At 38.8% G+C, this 21,361-nt stretch overlaps 1 protein-coding gene across 3 annotated transcripts in view; it reads right to left on the reverse strand.

Moving 5' to 3' along the window:
- Window positions 1-21,361, reverse strand: part of LOC139131806 (adhesion G protein-coupled receptor L4-like) — a 49,424-nt gene that overhangs the window by 18,898 nt on the left and 9,165 nt on the right. For all 3 annotated transcript variants that reach the window (XM_070698078.1, XM_070698079.1, XM_070698077.1), the window contains exons 3-10: window positions 12,773-12,805; window positions 11,996-12,288; window positions 6,989-7,343; window positions 6,623-6,690; window positions 4,926-5,138; window positions 3,926-3,994; window positions 3,255-3,360; window positions 2,474-2,629 (exon numbers count right to left, since the gene is read on the reverse strand). In XM_070698078.1, the coding sequence (XP_070554179.1) occupies window positions 2,474-2,629; window positions 3,255-3,360; window positions 3,926-3,994; window positions 4,926-5,138; window positions 6,623-6,690; window positions 6,989-7,343; window positions 11,996-12,288; window positions 12,773-12,805 (1,293 nt within the window). The remainder of the gene's footprint in view (window positions 1-2,473; window positions 2,630-3,254; window positions 3,361-3,925; window positions 3,995-4,925; window positions 5,139-6,622; window positions 6,691-6,988; window positions 7,344-11,995; window positions 12,289-12,772; window positions 12,806-21,361) is intronic.

Below are 21,361 nucleotides of genomic sequence, written 5' to 3' on the forward strand. Positions count from 1 at the left end.
AACACTAACTTGTTTCAATCATATTGATACCGTCACGGTTGCAAATATTTGTAAAGGAACACCATCATAATTGAAATGATTTGGCTTCCGTGGCGAGAAGTGCCGTGTATTGAGTCTAAGGCCGAATGTTAACGTGTGATTGACACCGCAGCTAAAAATGTCCTTTACATTTTTTTAGCAAGTGACAACACAAACAGCAGCAGCAGCAACAACAACAACTATTGGATTACTGAGTTCTCCGTGCATAGGTGTCGATAACGCTGAGGCAAAACCACATAGCACGGTGAACACCATTTGAGGGAGTTTTTTTAAGACTCACCGACTTCCATTATAGACTGATTTGCATAAGTGGTTTTGAACGCAGCATCATAAAATTTCTGTGACTACGACGAGTACCCTAGATCAACCGTTAGAAGGCAATTACGTACTTATGATGAATGACTGCTAAGCGATCGTCTTGAAATAAAGAGCGCTGTTAAAACACCTTTGTTATAGCACGGTTACTGACAGACCATGCAAAGCTCTTTAAGGTTAGATATTTTCCCGACTATTTTACTGTAGAAAGTGTTTACAGCTGTCTTATGATTAAGTGGACATCGTTCTTAATGAGGGGTGCTGAGGGAAGTCGGAGTAAGGAAAAAATCGATTTTACTTGTCTGGTAAATTGGTCGTGAGCAGCTGATGTTTTACGTAAGGAATTAAAACTATTAATTTTACTAAAATCACTAAAATAAGGGGAAGAAAGATTAAAGAAAAACGAAAGACTGTTTCTGGTCATGACTTCCCCTAAAATGGGGCGACGATAAGTTCAGTCAGAGTCTGTTTTTCATATAATTAATTGTTAATTTTCATGTGTTGTTTTAGATTCCGGTTATTTGGATGGTGGGGGAATTGGTACTGCATCTTGTGACTTTAATACCTGAATAGCTCATTTTCTTTATCGTCGATCTCTTCTCCTCAGGAACAGAAGTAAAGGGGTTCAAGTGAAGGCATTCACATGATGCGCGCGCTGACTACTAGTAGAGACAGCTCTATTTTTTTCCTCAAATGCACATAACAAAGTAGTGGGAATGAAGTGCAAATAGACAGCCGTAGAGGCAAAGGGTTTGCTCTCTATGAAGACACAGGAAGAAATATGATGTTGCTATAAGTGGTCAGTAGTGGAGGTTGGTAACAGAGATTCAGTAGTTGAGCAGAAGTTGCATCTCCGCTTTCGAAGTAGACTTGTGTCACATTTATTGACTAAATCTTTAAGCCAAATGCAAACAATATGAACCGTAAACGCGTCTGTGGCCACCTACCATATATATTTTATTTTTGAATCGAGTAATTTTTATCGTGTGAATTAGTACGTCCTCTTCCAATGAAATCCATGGAAACACCTGAGCTCACAGCCAATGTAATAAGAGAAATATCAGAATTTATTGCCGCCCCGGTCGAAAACTGGTTAGCTTTGTATTCCTTGTTTTTTTAATCTATATTTAATCGGTCGCACTTATCCCCGTTGCGACAGGTGGAGGGGAATGGAGAGCACAAATGTGTTTAAGGTAGTATGTGCCTCGAAAGTGAAAGACAGTCTTTACAAATCAAGAATAAAAATCGGGGTCACCGTGCGTGCAAAGTTTGGTATTAGAGAAACAACTTTCCTGACATTTACCGATATATGAAATTCAAAATGGCGGCCATGCCTGTGTCGGGAAAAATTAAATTTTCGATTTTCGAAACACTAAGATGGTTTTTGCCCAGTTTAAAGCCTTAAAAATAGTTCCCCCAAGTGGTAGACCAGAAAGAATTTTGAAAATTTGAGATTTCGAATATCTATCTCCTAGGCGCAGTTTACTACTGTTTATCGGTGATTTGAGGCTTTTTTACTTCGAATGTATAGGGACACGACACGTTCCAGGAAAGTTACGCCTGCTTAATTAAGTTTCGAGAGAATATCACTACAGGTCTAAGGTCTGGTGCTTTCACAATTTATATCTTTGTGCAAATCTTGTAAATGAAGTTTTCATATTTTCCAGGGACCGTTATTTGCGAACCATTTTTAAAGATTAGATCATGGGGTAATATATCTTTTACGTTTCGTAATTTAGATTGGAGAGAAATCTGTAGAGCAGATGATTTTCGCGGAGTTTTTGAATCCAGGGGACAAAGACTGGAAAATTCCACTAACCCGACAGGATAATTTCGCCAACGTTACAAACGTTAAAAACTGTGCGTTGCTACAGGTGTGGCCTGCGCATGACTCTTTGCGTTTCATACTATTTCATATAGCACATCTCAGTGTTGTGGATTACATTTGATACACCATCTGGATAATGAGCATGGCAAAGCATTAATTTTCACCAAAGGGTCAAATGGATTTTACCACATAGACATACCAAATATCATCAACTCTTTTCCCGTAAAACTAAGAAACGACGCAGGACATTCTTTTAAGGAAGCCAATGCCAGCAACATGGTGTCAACTTACCATTGTAATATTCCAAGAGTTCCTGTATACTATCTGCCGACGCACTGACCCATCCTCCATTATCTTGTCTGTCAGCATCGTCCATGTCGTCCAACTCTGGGAATCTTAGGCCATATTCGCTGGCCTCAAGTAGTGTTATCGATATGATGGACAATCCTTATAACATGATAATAATAAAACAATTTTTCTTATTTGCTCTGAGCTTTGAGAACCCTGGGATTCTTCATAAGGCTTATTAAACAAATGATCATTCAATCTTGCCAAATCGAAACTGAATGCAAACGTCTTCTTCGGGAATATGAGAATCGAATACCCCAAGAAATTAACATTTAGAAAGGTGGATTATGTGTCTATGATCGTAGGTCACGTTCTCCTGCAACTGCATTGTGTCAAATGCTCAGTCGTGGTTACTTTGAACGAGTGTTTAGCCTCTCATACAAATTGCATCCACTTATGAAGTGTTTCAAAAAACCGCAGACTGAATATAACAGTGAATATTTCACCTGAAATAGCTTACAAGAAAGAGCATTTGACGATCTGTCTGTCTGTCTATCTTTGTCTGTCTGTCTGTTTCCCTCCCTCCCTCCCCTCTGTATCTCTGTCTGTCTGTCTTTGTCTACCTGTCTGTCACTGTCTCCCTCCTCCCTCCCTCCCCTCTCTATCTGTCTCCTTCCCTCCCTCCCTCCCTCCCTCTGTCTGTCTGTCTGTCTGTCTGTCTGTCTGTCTGTCTGTCTGTCTGTCTGTCTGTCTGTCTCTCTATCTATCTCTCTCTCTCACTTACGTATGTTGTAAGTTTCTGCATTCACACTGGTGTTTGGCATCATGGAATCTGCAACTTTCATGGCAAATTCGTCGATAGTGTCCAAGACAACGGTTGGCCCCATCATCTATGAAATGACGGGTTATGCAAACATCGTATTATAAACCTGAAGTCGTACCACTTTTCCATGATTTATAATAAAAATTCTCTTTGTTCTCAAAAAAATTCCATTCGAGAAATTCCAAAGGAGTGGCTTTTTCAAGCAGTGACGAATTTCTTAAAGGTTAAGGCTTAACGACACTGACTTTGTTTACAGGTGCTCGTCGAAACCATAAACTCATTTAAATCTGCCAGGTTCGATTACGTTAATTTCAAATACAGTGTCCATGATAAATCTTGTTAAATAACCCAAACTGTGGGTCTTTGATTCCAAAATACGGCAGCGGCTGCTTAATTAGTAAGCGTGAGTATTGATCGAGATATCTGACATTAACAGATTTCATATTTGTCTGAGAAAGACGCAGTGTCTAAGCAACGTTAACGATGAATTCCGATCACTTTTATTTTTCGGTCACATCTTGACGTGTGGACAGACTAAAATTAATGGCGACCTTGCTATATCGCACTGTCCCAGCTCATATCGGCAATGCCACTCCGGCTGCGAGAGAAAGAATTCTTGAATAACAACTCACCTTTCTCCCTCTTTGCCATTCCTGACGGTTGTTTACGTTCAGCAGTCGACTTGCCGTCTTCAAAAAGTTCTGGAACAAGTTACATAAACAAGAATGTCAATGTTACGACATGTAAATCTATTATTTGGCTGCGTACAGCAACTCATTGCATCCTTTGCTTAGGACCCGTGCAGACAATTCATGGGTATCTTGGAAAGGCGTCTGCAGCAATATTAAAAAACAATAATATGTATCTCGTCAATAGGGAACGCTGAGCTCACTTTTTCTCAGGTTAAACTTGATACATATTATCGTCCATAGACGACAAACGAAATTGACGGAAAACTTTGATAGTGGCATATCTCTATCGCGCGTACCCACGTAGCCGACTCGTCATTACTTCCTGCGTACACTGACTCAATCTGATGGCGTTCTTGGGCACTTTAGCTGTTTGTCTATTTCCGATCAACGAAGGCAAAAGTAGAGTATATTACGGAATAAAGAAGGAATTGGTGACATTTCTGTCGGGTTGACATATAAGTATGTATTAGATTGATTGTATTAACGGAACTGAGTGGGTCATGTACGTTGTTCCAAAGACGTGATAAATGAGCTCAAGATTTTTGTAATTGTTAGAGCAAATATTGACAGTGGAGTGGGAGAGCAAACAAACAACAACGACATTATAGTCAAATTGTGTGGTTTAAGGTTGGTCCTTTAGCTTCGGGTAAACCTCGTGGTCGTCAATATTTCGCAACGGGGAGAGTCAAATGGGGAATAAATGACAATGTTGGTCTCCTCAGTTTTTGGCGTTCAGAACACCCGGCGTGATTTACACGTTGGCCATATCAATTAGTAGGGCATTTTAAACCTCATAAACACCATTGTTCTTCGTATTGTGCACCGTTACACATGCACCGTTAAACGGGGCTTACACAAATATTCTGATTCAACGTTCTAGTCACAATTTAAAGAAAAGGAAACAGTAATCATCCTCTGAATACAAATTTTCCACAATTACCTTTGTGAGTGGCTCTAACACATCACTCGCCGTTGTCAAATCTGCTTTGGATACAGCTCGCAGTACTCGGTAAACCAACACCAAGTCATCAATACCCATAGGCAGGCAATCCTCAGACGTGTACGTGGTCGTGATTGTCAACGCCTTCCAGGCTGTTTCCCAGGGTAATTCGATGTCCTCAGGTCGAACAAGTGCCATGGAAAGAAATGTTTCCTTGGGCGAGTAAAAAAATTAAAATTCGTCAGCATTTTGCCAAACAACTATCACGAGTCTGCAATGTTGTTTTGATTGCCAAATGCGGGAACTTCACCCTCGGGGAGTTGGCAAAAGGAGCTTACGATTTTTTTATACAGTAAAGTAACATACACATATACCTAAAATTTTATCGTTTTGTCGTCACAAGTAGTGTATTATCCTGAAAGCGACAAATTAAGGAAAATTGAATGGCCCCACAAGTCTTTTATACAAAGTTAGAGTGTCATTGATTCCCTTCATCTGAATGATAGAAAACGTGAGAAAACGATATTGAGGGAAGTTTATAGCCGGATAAAGGCTTCATCTCGTGGAAACCAAGCTGTAAAATATCGACCCTAGGGAAATGGCTGCCCAGAAAGGCGATAATTCCTTGTTAACAAGGTCTCATCTGAAATTTCTTAATGGAAACAAGGCGTCTTCCGTATCCCATCGAGACATTTATCTCACATTGCATGATCATCGCAATATTCGATTATAATGATAAAATTATTGATTTCTTTCAAATCTTACGAGTAATGACACTCATGTCTATTTTCTTGCCTATCTTTGTGAATAGGGTACATACATATCAATTCACCATGTCGTCTGCTCGTTTTGGCGGGCAAATTTTGTTACTCGAGGTGTTATTTTTCTCCCACGGGCATTTTACACAATGTCGACTTTGTTGCAAATCAATACCTGTCCTGTGACATATCTTTTGTACATGGAAACAGGCAGACAAGTCGATCACAGAGTTCCAGCTATAACCGGACATTGACTGTGACGCTTTCGGAATGTGACGTGTAGTATTAGTGGATTAATAATCAATCAGCCGATGAAATATTTGCTGCGTATTTTTTCTTGGGTCTCACTGGTATTATGTATCAGTGGTGTTTGATAAGGATGTAAAATTCTTAGTGCCACAAAAATTATCGTGTCTTCGCAAATTATGAACGCATGAGCAGGACAATAAGCGACAGGGATGCAATCATCAGTCTCACTTCAAAACCGTTTGTGCGCCCTTCCCCTTCGCCCTAAAGGGAGGCAGTCGCCAGAACCAGAAAGGTTGCGAGGGACCCCATTAGCCAAGTCAGTAAACAGTGGCATTGAGCCAAAACTATATGTATTTTCACTCTTACCTCTTGGCTTGGTCAACTCATGTTTACGAAATCTATATTTTCAAGGGTCTTCAAATAGTCAATATTTTATTAAAATGCACCGTATTGGACGTGTTGTGCTTCACTAGTTTTAACCAACTTGACCTGATGGTGAAATATGAACTTGGCAGGGAGAAGGATTTTAAGGTAATACGCACTTCCGACATGAACGTTTTCAACTTCTAATCTGACGGTACTTCTGTTCGTAAAGTACTTCAATACGTTTCAAATGGTGAGATGTGACCAGGGGAGTATCGTCAGATATTCAAAATCGGAAAATAAAAATAATGCAAAGCTCAACCTCACTTTGTCGTTTGAAACTGTCTTCCAATGATCGAAGCGGGCGCCATCTTCACTGCACTGCGATTCGGGTACTGTAAATAATTGTGAAGGGAAGAGTAAGGATTACTTTAAAAAGCGGGAACTTTTCAGTTACGGATCATCGGCATATTTGTGATAGCAACTGTATAGTACAGGTCTCCCCTTCACCATGTGATGTAATTGCACAGAACAGCGATATATACATGTATCAGTAGAAAGCCACGGCCAATTTTTGTCGTCATGTTTCTTATCTGCATGCTTCTACCTATAACATAATTATGAGTTCAATACATGCAGTTATTTTAGTTTTGTAACATCCACTTTACAGTTGAGTAGGGACACTTGACTCACTATCACGGTATTCTTTCATCCAATACCAGATGATCCCCGGTACGGGCATTTCTGGGTTCATCCACGGCGTTGGATCCATGTTGGCAGGGTAACCAGCGTAGGCATAGCACATCACGCAGGCTAGTGTGCCCCAAAAGTTGTCGTTGGCGATGTCGTCATTCGTGGTCAGGTACTGCTCAGCTCCGACATAAATCCACGGGACGATGTCTTGCACTGAATTTACGCTAGGTGTCCATTCGTCAAACTTTTGAACCAAGGTGGAAGGCTGGTCCGGAGCAGTAGAGACAAACGTGTAATTTATTGGCATTTCCCAAATGCCGCCATAACGTCCAAGTTCGAAGGCCTCTATGCGATACTGGGAAACGAATATAGGAGAAATGTCTTGATCAATTTAATTGAAATCGAGTGCGAAAAAGCGGCGAATATTTTTAGAATCTGCAAAATTATTTGCTTATGAACATCACACAAACTCGAACAACAGAAATGTACTCTTTTAAAAATGATGTCGTAAAAAATTATTTTCGTTTATTGACTGTCGTCCTCCTACATAACCAAACATGTGTTTTTAATGTCGACCACAGTGTCATTTCATCTGTATTAACATGTTGTATGGTATCTGCTCGTTCAAAGATAAGTTTTCTCTGCCTGTCCTAACACATTGCCATTTAGATAGAATGCACAATAATACACTCGGGGGCATACAACCTATTACATGACAACATTAATTGAGACGAATGATTTGTTTGAGTCGGCTGCATGGAGACACGACGTTTCTTTCAGCAATAACACTGGCCATTGCAGACTTACGGATTTTCTCGACAAAACGAACATCAGGTATTTGAACATGACTATTGGTGTAGACCGAAAAAGGCATTTCACGACCGAGTAAGAACGAAAAATTTAATTCAGAATACGTCAAAGCTGCAGCGTTTGGAGCTTTAAAACGGAAGGTGTTGAGTCAAATGGTTAAGGTAGTATGCACCTCGAAAGTGAAAGACTTAAACTTTTGCTCTAACTTTCCTCAAGGGATCTTTTAATCATTCTCTTTCAAAATCAAGAATAAAAATAGGGGGTCACCGTGCAAATTTTTGTAGTAGAGAAACAAATTACCCAAGATTTACCGATATTAGAAATTCAAAATGGCCGCCATCCCTGTGTTAACTCTATGGAGAAAAATAAAAATTTTCGAATTTCGAAAAACTAAGACGGTGAAAAGTTATCTTTCAACAAGAGCTTTAAAATGAACCGCCACATGTGGTATATCAGAAGAGAATTGTAGAAGATTGAGAGTCAGAATGTCCGTCCCCGAGGTGCGTTCTACCTTAATTATGATTTAACCATTCTTTTGCTTTCAATTTACTCTGTCACGTGTATTTTCCTTTGTACAGATCAAACACTGCTGTAGGACACGCTAGGACTGAGTGCCAGGTTGGCGCTGAAAGGACTGATGTGCAGTCATAGCCTTGTTCACAGTCCACGTGCGTGGACACAGCGAATCGAATCGAATATGGTGTAACGTACGCAGTTCCGATGATAAGGTTCAGAATAAAAAGGTCGCGTAATAACCTAATTGATGACGACAACGGCTTATTAATCAAATTGACGATGAGAGATATAAGCGTTTTGCGGTGATATTCACTCCAGCTCTACATTCATTCTCGGAAACACGTCACGATTTTGTTTGATGGTCTATAAGGCGGCATGATTGTGTGTTTTATTTTGTTCATTATGTTGTTTGGAATCAGTTTTAAGCCGCAGTAGCAATCGACATTTTTTAGCTTTTTCGTTTGTTTTTCCTTTTGTTCCACCTTTTAAAATATTCGTTGATAGCATAAGTCTGTGCTTAGATTCGTAAAGAATGTCAGTGTTACCTCACGATCAGGTAATGATTGTGTGAATTTATGTACATGGATATTATTAGGCTAATAGTATCCATGCAAGCTGATCTATTTTCCGTCTTTTTGTCCTTCGTCGGATCGAATAACACATGACAAGCTAGTAAACTGTTTTAAGACATTTTGAAAAAAATACCACATTAGTTTATCCATGGTGACAAAAATGGACAATAAAATAATATTATACTTCAATTTCATGGATAGATACACGCACGATAGCTCCGTAGTTGCCGACGATATCGAAGAGAGAGAGAGAGAGAGAGAGAGAGAGAGAGAGAGAGAGAGAGAGAGAGAGAGAGAGAGAGGAGAGAGAGAGAGAGAGAGAGAGAGAGAGAGAGAGAGAGAGAGAGAGAGAGAGAGAGAGAGAGACAGACAGACAGACAGACAGACAGACCATAGACCATGGACAGACAGAACGATTGCAATAAAATAAATTTATGTTTCAATTGCACGGATAGATAAGCACGGTAGCCCCGTAATTGCAGAAGATTCAAGAATATTCAAGACCATTAAAAAGGTGATTGCATTTCATGAGGTTTAAAACCTCTCACAGAACGAAGTTAACCTGTCTACTTTTGATAGCCATAGATAAAACCGACTTCAAGTTGATGGTTTCTGTCTCATCCTTCATTTGTTTTCAAGAGACGATCATGATCGTGCATTGCAAAATCTAGAAGCTCTGACGAAGGCGTATTGAAGACAATGGTAATGAAAGTTTCCTTTCTTTTCTGACATCAGTTTGTAAGACCAGTCACCCAGTCTATGAAGCTATTACACTTTTTGCACGTCAATAATTGCAATTTATCTTGTGAATAATTAATTATTGATTATTTCACATTCCGACATTAAGGTAGTATGCGCCTCAAAAGTGAAACAAAAACGTTTTGCCCCAACTTTCTCCAGTGCAACAATTTACGTAAAAATGCTTACCGAAGTATGATCGCAAAACGTTTTCTAATATTGGCGGCGAACGCACAACTTTGATTTAACAAATAAACAATTTTGGAGCTACATCTCAGATATGGCCGTCGCAAATATATGTGTAAGCACCTGAATGTTACAAACCAATGCATCGCCAAGGCTTAAAATAGTGACATTTTAAAAAACTGTATGGCTTAAAACATATCACCGAAGAATTGATGGCATTTTTTGGGTATGTAAAATGGAAAACGATACAGCTAATTGGGCTTTAATTGGGCAAAATGTTTCAGTCTCAATGCAAGAAGTGGCCTACCTACAACCGATTCAGCTGATCTTTTCATAGGTCCTCATTCAGACAACGCATGCATTCACGAAAAGGAGAAATTTGGTATCATGTACATATAATGACAGTTTGATTAGTCATTGATCGTCACGTGCAGTTTTGTAATTCTAATGCATTGGGCGAAATTTTGTCAGTTATGCATACATTGTTAAAGACAGCAAGTTGAGAAAAATTATGAGGAATTCAATTAATGACGTAAATGCGTAGAGGGGACATATATTCGGACTCTCACTTTCAACAATTCTTTAGTTGTCTACCACTTGTGGGGCTCATTGCAAAGCTCTTGGAGTATATTTTTCTACATAGAGTTAACACAGGGATGGCGGCCATTTTGGATTTCAAATATCGGTATATGTTACGTAATTTGTTTCCATAGTACCGCAATTTGCATGGTGATCCCCGATTTTAATGCTTGATTTTGAAAAAGAATGGTTGAAAGTTTCACTGAGGAAAGTTTTTATAAAAGTTTAAGACTCAATTACGAGACGCGTATGACTTTAGAGACAGGAACCATTTTTAAAATTGGCACTCAGAATAATCCCAACACACGTAAGCGAGGAACTTTTTCGCATCAACACCAGCAGCAAACACTTCAGAACAGACTTATACTAAAGTATTTCTGTAAAGAATGTATTCAATCTTAAACACGTACAAATCAATAAACGTAAGCCGAGGACCGTCAAAATGAATAGCTCGGAATAACTTCAGTCTACACGCGATTTCTCAGAAATGACATTGCTACGCACCCTTTAATGATTACGTCTTTCATTGAAGGTTGCGTGAACCCTGCATCATAATTGCGCTCAATATGTTGCCAATGTGCGGAAAATTGAACACTCTTTACAAGCGGGCGTTATGAGACAGTTGTCAATTATCAAATGTCCCACGAGTGACGCCATCTTTTTATTGTTACTCGGCTGCTTCCTTCGGGGCCTGAAGAAAAGGTCGATTTATACTGCGATCCGAAGATGCGTTCAAAGTGAAATGAATTGGTCTCCAGCTAAGGTCGTAGACCGTAAAATTGGATAGTGTCGACACCCGTGTCAGTCGATCGCAGCGTGCAAATTGCCATGCCCAAAGTAATGGAGTGCATTTCGAGCTAATTGATTGGACATACTTCCAATGGCAGATGTTCACTGTGATACCTTCAGGCGAGGCAGAGAGGGGAATATCACAAAGTCCCCATGCTGATATTGACCTGCCCGTAGCAGCAGGTCAGTATCGAAGAGACAAAAGTAACGTTGAAGTGTTGGCCCGGGAGGTTTAACCCTTGGAGCGCCAAAGTCAATTTTTGTCACGTTTGCAAAATATACCCTAGTCAATTTTTTTCAGATTTTTGCCAAATTTTTGATAAAAAACTATAGTCAATGAAATGTAATGTCCATTTTGTTCAAAATTATCAAAAACAATACAGAAAAATTCATAAAAAATGGTAAAATGTTGCATTAAAATTTTGGTGGGAAAAATCACGGCACTCAAAGGGTTAATTCAGACCATTGAACGTGTTACAAATACATCGATATAACAGACGAAGAAAGCAAAACTCGATCAAGTCGTCGTACAGGTATCTTATTTGTTTCCCATTACACAAACGCATATGACGTTTATATGAACTAATCAATAATGACCCGATAGTTACAAAATTCAAATATCCCCAACTTTTACATAATTATTGAAGGTAACTTTATGAGATAAAACAACAACAATAGCAACATCATCAACAACAACAACAACAACAACAACAACAACAACAACAACGAACAAACAAAGGATAAAGGTGAAAATATTCACGAAAGAATTCTTTTGTTTCAAGTGGTTGCAGTTACCTGACAACCCTGTCCTACCCACCATTATTTTATCGCCTGTGGCGCCCTTCTTAATGCCATCTGCCCTGCTCAGAATGGAGTACACGTTCGTCAGGGAGGGAGAGGCAGTGTTGACTTCGTATAAATTAGGCAGGGAAGTGAATGACGAATCGCTGGTGGATGTCAGCACCAGAGTCCAGCCACCACCATGCCTGGACATGTCACAATATACCTTGAGTTCGTTTCCGCTATAGTTGATCGTGTAGATGCCATCGGCTGGAGACGTGCCTGTTGCAACGGTACGCATGTAGTAATCGTTGCAGGAGACTGGGAATCCTGCAAATGAAAAAGAGTTTTTTATCATGAAATTAAAGCTGACCAAAAAAAGTATTTCCATAGATTAAGCTCTCGCTGTACATATTGAATGTTTTTAATTCTCAAGAGAGCAGTTCAGATCGGCAATCTCTCCTCGAAATGATGCATTTTCACTTAAAACTTGGAAAATAAACATTGAAAGCACTCGTAAGCTCGGTTTTGCTCAGTATTAACACTTCTTGACATGTACAGACCGTCTATGTGACTCACAGGAATTGAGAGATGATGGAAATCAGGTTCTGTTTAAAGTGAATAGAGCGTCGATTGCGAAAGCAGATCATGGTTCATCAATTTGTAGCTTCTTTCAAAAATATGTGATGTACAGTGATAGTATATTAGGGGAATTTTATTCTCATTCCTGGGTTGAAAAAATGTATATGCTTTATTTCCAACGGCATCATTATCATACTCTTCTTCAGAGTTGATCGTGAGTACAAATTCTTACCCGTAACGTCGACTGCAGGCTCCCTTCCGCCGCCTGTAAAAAGACACCGTAAAATATCGTTTGAGCAAATCTGAATATGGAGGGAAAGAAGTGTTTACACGTTCCCAGTTACAGCTTTTAGACGGTGAACACCCCTGCAGGATACCTTGTTGGTTGGGCTTCCTGAATAGCTTCTCACAGACCTTTGCGAGGGCAACACACATTATAAAGAACAGAAACGTAACTGCCACCAAAGAACCAAATTGCATGCATTTTGAAATGTCGTCAACATGGATTATCAACAGACTTAAGGTAAAGGTGAAGTAAACTCGTGATTAAAGCGTTAGTTTGAGAGTATCGTTGCATTCAAGCCACGTGGTGTGAGACTTCAATTGTCGGCCGCTCAATGTTTCTTCATTCTAAAACCGTAGGGTATCGCAATGTTTTCACAATGTCATTAGAAAGAAGGCAATGAAATGAGCCTTGTGACAAAATACTGATTGGGAAAGGTGGAGAGGCAATCTCAGCTTAGCCATCGAGGATTTGTGTAAATACTGGCTTGGCTTTTTATTCATTGCTATTTAACCGCGTACCTTAGCTCTATAATGCCGCTATAGTTGTCAGCACGCTTTGTGATGGAATTCGCCTCGTGTGCTCTGAAACGCCAAACCGAGCGTGCTGTCGGAGGGTGACTTTGTTATTAATGCTTTACTTCATACAATCACAGCATCAAGAGTACAGAATTCAAATGACTTACACAATCTAAAAGCTATGTTTTCATACAATCGTAAGGCGTGAACATTGATTTTGTTCACCCACGCGTTTTTAAAAGCAGGCATGACAAGACGTACATTAGGGAATGGAATGGCTTGAAACAAGAAAAAAACGTTCTGTCAGAGGTCCTTATTTCAAACATGAAATGAAGCAAATTCTATGCATGGCAATTTTAATGGAATTATTGTAGCTAGAGTTAATGTTGATTTTCGCTTCTAATTGGTCACAAGTGACTCCTCGGTGGATATTGTCGTAGATGATCAGGGTCACAGCAACTGACTCACGGTGATGTAAGAATAAGTGTAATCGTGTTTCACAGTAACCCAATATATCTCCTTTAAAAAATAATTATTATTTACCGATGTGTCTTATGTACAATCCGAGATTCTATTTCTTGAGATCAAGTGTGCAAAGGTAAAATTTATGTTGTTTCAGTGTTACTGCTAATGTGTCCGAATAATTGTCGTATTTGAAATCAACAATGGTATTCTCAGTTAGATTCCTTGTAGTGATGTCTGTGTTTTGACTGAAAGCTGCATTTCGTCGGAAAAGGTAACGCAACACTTTTAGAGACAAGTTCCAAACAGTGGATGAACTGCGATAAAGCGATGAATTGACAACTTTCGCTCCCGATTACACGAGCATTTTTATACAGGGTTAATCTGCCGATGAGAACGGATCGACAAGAAAATTTACTGAAACGTGTTAAGTGAAGAAAAGTGAAAATATAGGAACTAGTGATGTTTCGAGGAAAAGCTGTGACGATTTGGATGTAAGGAAGATTGACTGAAGGGGTATTATTATCCTAAATGGTACATCCAGATTGTGATGAAAGTTTGCACAGATGGCAAAGGTTTGAGCTGCAGCAGTCTCACCACATGAAACTAATTGCAATATATTGTGCCGCTGAAGGCACAAATAAATCCAGCAACAAAGATGCTATTGACGACGAACAGACATTTCAAACGGAGACTTCCACTAACCCACCTATTCAACACAAATGCAACATGAACGGAGCTGCGGTCAAACAGTTCTCAAAGTATAGCGTTTCAGTTTTCGATAAACAAAGTCCCTCAAGAGCCCAGGCGGCTTGTTGGTCTAGATTGATAAAGTGAGCGCGATTGTTCGATCATATAAATTTCTTGGTTATTGAAAATGTTTTCACAGTCCTATACGCCTGAAGAGACATTGAAACGAAAACGTGACCGGAATCAACCAATAATACGGCCGACCATGCACAACATTCCATTTGAAGACACAAATCGCAAAGGGTGATATTTTCCACTCGGCTTCATCTCGGTAATTGACTGTTATTTCTTGGAATGCAGTTTCCACAATCGCGATGACAAATAACATCGGACAAGCTCATTCAGTGTATTTCGATGAATGAATTCGAAAGTATTCCGACCGAATAACAAATTGTTATTCGGAAAACTTAGTATTCGTATATCCACCGTTACGCGGTGGATATCAAATCTACCTCATCTCATACAATATATAATTATAACAAAGCGTTTGTGAAGAGAACTATGCCGTATGTACACATATTTAAATGCATTCACCGAATCACTCCGTCCGCCATAAATACATACTCTTTAATTATTACAAGTAAAATCAGTTCTACAGATACTAGTTAAAGTGAAAATTCTCATCGACTTAACCGACAGCAAAGAAATGCATTGATGTCTTAAAACGTACAGTACAGTGTGCACTAGGCTCTTCTGAGGAAAACTTTAAAGAAAAGTTAATCGGGATTATTACGGTCTTGTAGTTATACAAGTGCAACCAGGACTAAGTGTTCGTACATGCCCTGTAATTGACACTCAATCCTCACTTTTTCCAAGGAATTGACGTTAGGGCCTTTGCTTGACCCCTTTGGATTATAGTTTCTTTGTATATAATCCATTTACTTTTGATTCAAACCTTTCCCGAACCACTATCCTAATGATTAACGATAAACGAGTGACAAACAAAGGGTATGAATCAGGAAAACATTACGCGCTATGTGGAAACGTTTGGATTCATATTTCTTGAATGGCGCGCAAACTCTTCGACCATAGGCACTTTCTAAATATCACGTAGCTCTCTTCAAAACTTCCAACAGATGTTCGTAACCTAACCCTAACCGCCTCTACGATGACACTGATCGTAAGAAAACTGTGGGTCTAAATGTTTACATAGATTGTTGTCTTATACATCATCTAAACTCATCATCATGATCTCCATGAATGTCTACAGGGTAGAACGTAAATCAACAACAAAATGTCGACAACCTCTCTTCCTGTTAACACCTCACTACATCTCTACCTACATCTACACCCACTCTTCCACTTCCCTTCCTTCTGTCTCCGAATGAATTTCACTCTCTTTGAATCATTTACAAACACGCAGATACATTACACAGATTATGTGACGACATGATATTTCGGACAGTGCTTAGCGGCACATTTTAAGTAGAATGTGCCTCGGTGACAGATATCAGGACTCTCAAACTTTTACAATATTACTTTGTTGGCCTACCACTTGTTGGGGTTCATTTTGAAGCGTATGGAGTGAATAAAGTTTTACCGGCTTTTGTTTTGTGAAAAATCTGTATTTTCATTTCCCCCATAGAGTTGACACAGGGATGGCGGCCATATTGAATATTAAATACCAGTAAATGTTAGGTAATTTGTTTCCATAGCACCACAATTTGAATGGTGATCCCTATTTTAATTTATTGATTATTTTGAACGAGAATATCTAAAAGTTTGTCAATAGAAGTTTGAGCGCAAGTTCAAGTCTTTAATTTTCGAGGCGGGAAATACCTTAAATCGACTGCGGAGGAATTTTATTAAAGTTAGAGCGTATGTTTATGTGTTCGAAGTAAGTGACCCTTCCCATCAACCTCTACGTCACTTTACAATGATAGCAGACGATTAGACATCAGACGGTAACTCTTAAATACTTTGACGGAAATGGTACTGGCATTTCTGTCCAGAAAATTCCCAACAGTTTTCCTGCGGAGCAGGTCAGGTGCACTTTATTCTCCTGTTGCCATGGTAGCAGTCAGGAAAGAAAGCAAACATATGAAGCAACCATGCCAGTGATTCTGAGTACGTGCGATCCGCCTTGTCACAGTTTTGTATTTCAGTCACACAATGCGTCAATGATGCGATTGGATGCCTGTTAAGTTTCCCTGAGTCACCATCGCAACGTCACGGAAAAAATACACGGCCGATGGTGTCTGCAAGATAGATAAGAGCTTGGCTATTCTAAACATGAAGTTGTATTTGACCTATATACATGCGAGCATACATACATACATACATACATACATACATACATACATACATACATACTTACATACATACATACATACATACATACATACATACATACATACATACATACATACATACATACATACATACTGTAGTTGAATCATACATCAAATTGTGACTCATCATCTTCTCTTAACCCTTGCCAGACCTTCTCTTGTCGTATGTACTAAATTCAGGGCTTGTAAATGGTTACTTCAAACGATGTAATATTGCTTGTTAAGTATTTTCATCCACGGTTTTCAAACCATTCCAGTGAGGATAGACGATACACGTGACGTGGATGTTAACAATGTGTATTATTCACTAATAGTTGATACTGACGGAAACTACAGGAAGAAAGAGAAATAGAACTTTAACACATCCGTCAACGCGACCGAAAGTCAACAAAACGTACAAACACCCCCACAACGTTATAAAGTCGATTTTTAAAACGATGGTTTTTCAATGAAACATTCACGGTAATGTTCAACCTTTATAATTTTGAAAGAAATTTCGTGACGGGTGCTTTTTAGAAAAAAAACAGTAAACAAGAAGTCACAGCAAAATTTGCAGGGAAGGATCGGTTGTTGAAACAGTTGAGACTGGTCTGCGTATGATCATCTATTTCATACTTATGTCTCCCCAAGGAAATCAAATTTGAGAGAATCAGGTTATTTTCTGTTCCCATCATTTGCTGTCAGTGTCATAGGTGCCAGGTACGGGATTGATTCATTCGATAACGGCTTAGAGCGCCTTAAGGTTGAAATACTTTGTAGTGCGAGGTACAGTGTTCATTTAGAAAATACACACCATACAACCTTGAAGAGTTAGATATTAATATCAACATTTCGACCCTACCACCGAGAATTTATGGTCGTGGTGACATCAATTCCTTTTTTATCTTACCCTCTGAACGTGTACGACTGGAGGGAAAATCAGTGATTTCATTTGTTGAACACGTATACTTGCTACTGTTTTACTTCAGTTTGTAAGGAAAATTCTCACGATGGTAGATATATGTATTCCTTGACCCTCTCTTTAACTCCTATAATGATGTTTTACAGTCTAACAGTTAAAATACATCATTTACACCATCTCATGATTTATTGTCCACATTACCGTGATACTACCATAATTATTTGTTGTTTGTTACGACAGCAACTTTTGGTAAGGTCGGTGACGTAGACGAGCACCTACACTTAGATCTTGACTGTCTCTGAAATGCCACCTTGCATTTTGAACATTTCTTACACAGAAATATTTATGAAAGCGCCACCTGATAATATAGAAGATTATTTGCTCCTAAGACGGTACAGCTGTAATTATATCCTTTAACCGATTCTACCGCAATTTCCATCTCTAAATTACTCTGCGTTTTCTTATTTTCGGTCAGTTTGTCATCTTCGCTTAAATTATTCCGCCAAGGGTAAGTTTTATACCAAGTTTATTTACTTTCCATCTGTGATCCTATAGCTATTTCATGACATATTTATTTATTTATTTTTCATTTGTGATCATTCCTATCCATTAAAGCTTATTCAATCGCGTCATTGCACAGGGAACTAATTAAGTAAGCCTCCCTTTCTGGGTTCTCTATCCTTCCAGCCATAGACGGTGTTTCCACATCGTTAGAATAAGTTCCGTTTGTTGCATATTATTATTTCTTTTATTTCTATTTCATTTTGAATTCCAGCCATAGTTGTAATCAAGGGAACTTGATGTATATATATATATATATATATATATATATATATATATATATATATATATATATATATATAATGATTAGAGTCAAAATAAATAAAGAGAATGATATGCCTCGTGTAACAAAAATAGAGTCTGTCTGGACTTCAAATACGGCTAGTTTTCAATCGAATTCGAACACCTAGCGGCCTCAACGTTAACATTCTTAGCTAATTGTTCTTTGCGGCTTATATAGGCCTAAATAATATCAATTGCCGTCGACGCCCTGATCAACTATTATAAATAACCACTTATAGCAATTCTACACTGCCGCTTTTGCGCCAAACATACACGGTAGGAATTTCAACGACTCTACGCCCATTGGAATTTACTTCGAATGGTTTTTTACTTTTGCAAAAAAGAATAGTAATCTTATTTTATTTTTTCTGTATCTTCATTTGTAGAAATGTTTTTACCCGATGAGGTCCTACTTTTGGTACGAAATGTTGAATCAACATCACCAACTCAATGAATATTAAAAAACTTAAATTAGATGAACAGACGTACTCATCTGCTTGGCTTTTCCAAAGCTTTGAGGTAAATCATTCGGCGAGTCTTTTAAAGTTTGTCGAACCTTTACTGCAATAATTCTATCTCTGAAGCACTTAAAAGCATGACTTGACGAGGTTTTGAGCGGTAGTTAACAACGGTGCAGACTGTCGTAACTTGTCCATACATTTTAAAGAGAACGTGTTATTGGAACACGAACTACATACATGTATAATCACAAATCATTCGACCACGAATAACCCATGACTTATTACTTCAGGGAAGTCCGATTCTTGAGAGCCTTGTGTTTTTACTTTCAAAATTTGAATATCAAACCTACTCACCAACGACATTGATGCTTATTCAAAAGAGATGTCAACAGGTAACTGGATTCACAGCTTCATTGACTTCATTTTAAAGTCAATCGACTCCTCGGCTAGTGACGGAACGGTCATTGTTCTGCACACATGGCATATTTCGCTGGGACTGTTCTATGTGGTGTCTCGCTGTCGCCGCTTCTAATCTCACTGGATATAGTTCAATTTACGTTACCAACGGTATTTTATTACCAGAGATTCGGCAAACCTCGGCGATTAAGAGACGACGCTGTTTTTTAACCATGATGATTGTACAAAGAAGCGGACTTGTGTTTTTTGATGCCATGCGACCTTTACTGAAACTGTGCTGACTATTTGTTGATAAAGTTTATTTCCATGATTGATCGATTAGGGGAATCGATGTTATTACGGTAATAAAATCAGAAGATATGTATACATGCGATGGCAACACTCTATAGCAGCGTGCACCAGCAACATTACACGTAAAACACGATTGGAACTAATTCGGGATAATTGGATTTTCACATTTTTCAAATTTCTCAAAAGTGATAGGTGCCATATAGCTGAATGTTGCAATATCACAAATTACTCATAAAAACAAGTGTATAACTTAAAAAGAAAGGCAGATGAGATTACATTTGTAGATCAAATCGGCATTACTTCACCATCCAATCATCCCAAATTAGTTCCAATCGTGTTGTACATGTCTTTGAAGAAACATTTGCAATAAACGGAATTATGCTACACTTATTGTGTCCGTTGAGACACGCATGGCATATAAAGTAACTGCCAAAACTCGCGCAAAACATTGCATTACACTACACTTGCATAACATGCATCAGTTATTCATGACAGTCACTCACTCAGTCAGTCAGTCAGTCACTCTCTCAAAGTTGCTATTCGAGCACTTGGGCCTCTATATAACATGCTCTTCCAATTCAATTTACATTGAAGGTTAGGTATCCAATGGTGAAGCATTGTAAAACACCCGAGAAGAAGTCCGTTTACCTAACAATTATCCGTTTTAGATTAACTATCATGTCTCCATGAGAGTCAGTAAGGTATCGGTGAATTCTCATGATTACTTTTCATTATGGAGTGATCGCAAAACTCGTCTTGAGATATAAAAAATTATGATTTACTGCAGAATTTGAATTGAGCTAGTCTTCATTTATCCTAGCGTCGCCTTCACCTTCTCACAAGAGAAATCGTCATAAGGATGAAGTGCCCTGACTATATATTATGGTTTATTGGCACACCTGACAAGGTCGGTGAATTTTTTTATGAAATAATGTCATTGAAGGTATTTGTATGCGGCAGCTGAGAAGTAAGCTTACTCTTGGGACATTCCAACAGTACCGGCTATCTAACTCTACCCGTACCATGTACGAACCTGCTCACTCGCTGTCACTTGTTGATCTATTTTCAATTATTATTTGTTCCGTCTATAAAATACAGTATCTTGTTCTACTCCAAAAATAATGTTGAAATGCCTGGAGTGCAACTTGTCAATTCAGCCAGTGTGTGTGTGTGTGTTTGTAATCATGTCGAATGTTAATGTTGATTAACTGAATCAGTCCGGACTAGAATTTCTTTTTCAACAACAGCATTGCTTACCTCACGGGATGCAGCGAACGGCAAGGCTGATATACTTTTCAACATACATTAGAGAAGCGGAACAAGAAGTCATTTTGTTTTCTCAAACAAGTGAAAAGTGAATTGCCAAAAGTTACAGCTATTGTCTCTGTAATGACCTAACACCTAACAAACTAAATCACCCGCAACTGTGTCAGTATTGCTGTAATATAGTTCATAATGTGAACGTTTCGCTTTCGTGTATGCAACATAACGGTTTCCCCAGGATGGTCTATAGAAGATAAAACGCAAGAATGTGCATGTATGTATGAAAACCAGTAGGCACAAAAACAAGCGTTGAGCTGTGTAGTTGAGTTTGGTTTCTGTCA

This window comes from Ptychodera flava, chromosome 4 (assembly GCF_041260155.1).
Source record: "Ptychodera flava strain L36383 chromosome 4, AS_Pfla_20210202, whole genome shotgun sequence".
Classification (NCBI taxonomy): Eukaryota; Metazoa; Hemichordata; class Enteropneusta; family Ptychoderidae; genus Ptychodera; species Ptychodera flava.